Here is a 485-nt window from a genome sequence, read left to right as displayed (position 1 = left end):
CCCCCCCTCCTTCTTCACCCTCCGGTCCTCATACATCCCCGCCGAACCGCCAGGTCCCGGCCGAGATCATCAAGATCGTGGCCGTCCTCATGAGCACCGCCGGCATCAGCGACGTCCGCCCCGGCCGCCAGGCTGACAACAACCACACGGTCAGCCAGGACGTAGAGCTCTACCTGACCAAGAACGACCTGCCCGGCGGCTTCACGCTCGTCGCGCGCAGCGGGCGCGTGCTGCAGGAGCTGGTGATCGAGACCAGCCTGTCGCGGGACGACATGAAGAAGGCGCTCACGCGGGTGCTCAGCCGCGTGCGCTGAGCGCGGGGGCGTTGGCGCGTGGAGCCTCGAGCTGCCGCGGGGACAGCGCGCGCTGGGGCCGCTTGCAGCGTGGTGGGGTCCCCCGTTTGGTTTTTGTGGGACTTGAGGGCCCTGCGGCTGCACCGTGCGCTGCGGAGGCGTGCAGGCAGCCTGGGCACGCTGGCACATTTT

The 485-nt window shown here is 69.5% G+C and overlaps 1 protein-coding gene across 1 annotated transcript; it reads left to right on the top strand.

Annotated features, from left to right (window-relative positions):
- Positions 1-53: 53 nt before the first annotated feature.
- On the top strand, positions 54-314 carry MNEG_13344 (hypothetical protein; the record flags this gene model as incomplete). Its single annotated transcript, XM_014038185.1, has 1 exon — positions 54-314. A coding segment is annotated over one exon (261 nt), but the record flags the coding sequence as incomplete, so codon positions are not given.
- Positions 315-485: the final 171 nt, after the last annotated feature.

This window comes from Monoraphidium neglectum (assembly GCF_000611645.1).
Source record: "Monoraphidium neglectum strain SAG 48.87 unplaced genomic scaffold scaffold03766, whole genome shotgun sequence".
Lineage (NCBI taxonomy): Eukaryota > Viridiplantae > Chlorophyta > Chlorophyceae > Sphaeropleales > Selenastraceae > Monoraphidium > Monoraphidium neglectum.
Note: the sequence above shows the minus strand (reverse complement) of the source record. Positions and strands in the feature narration are given on the sequence as shown.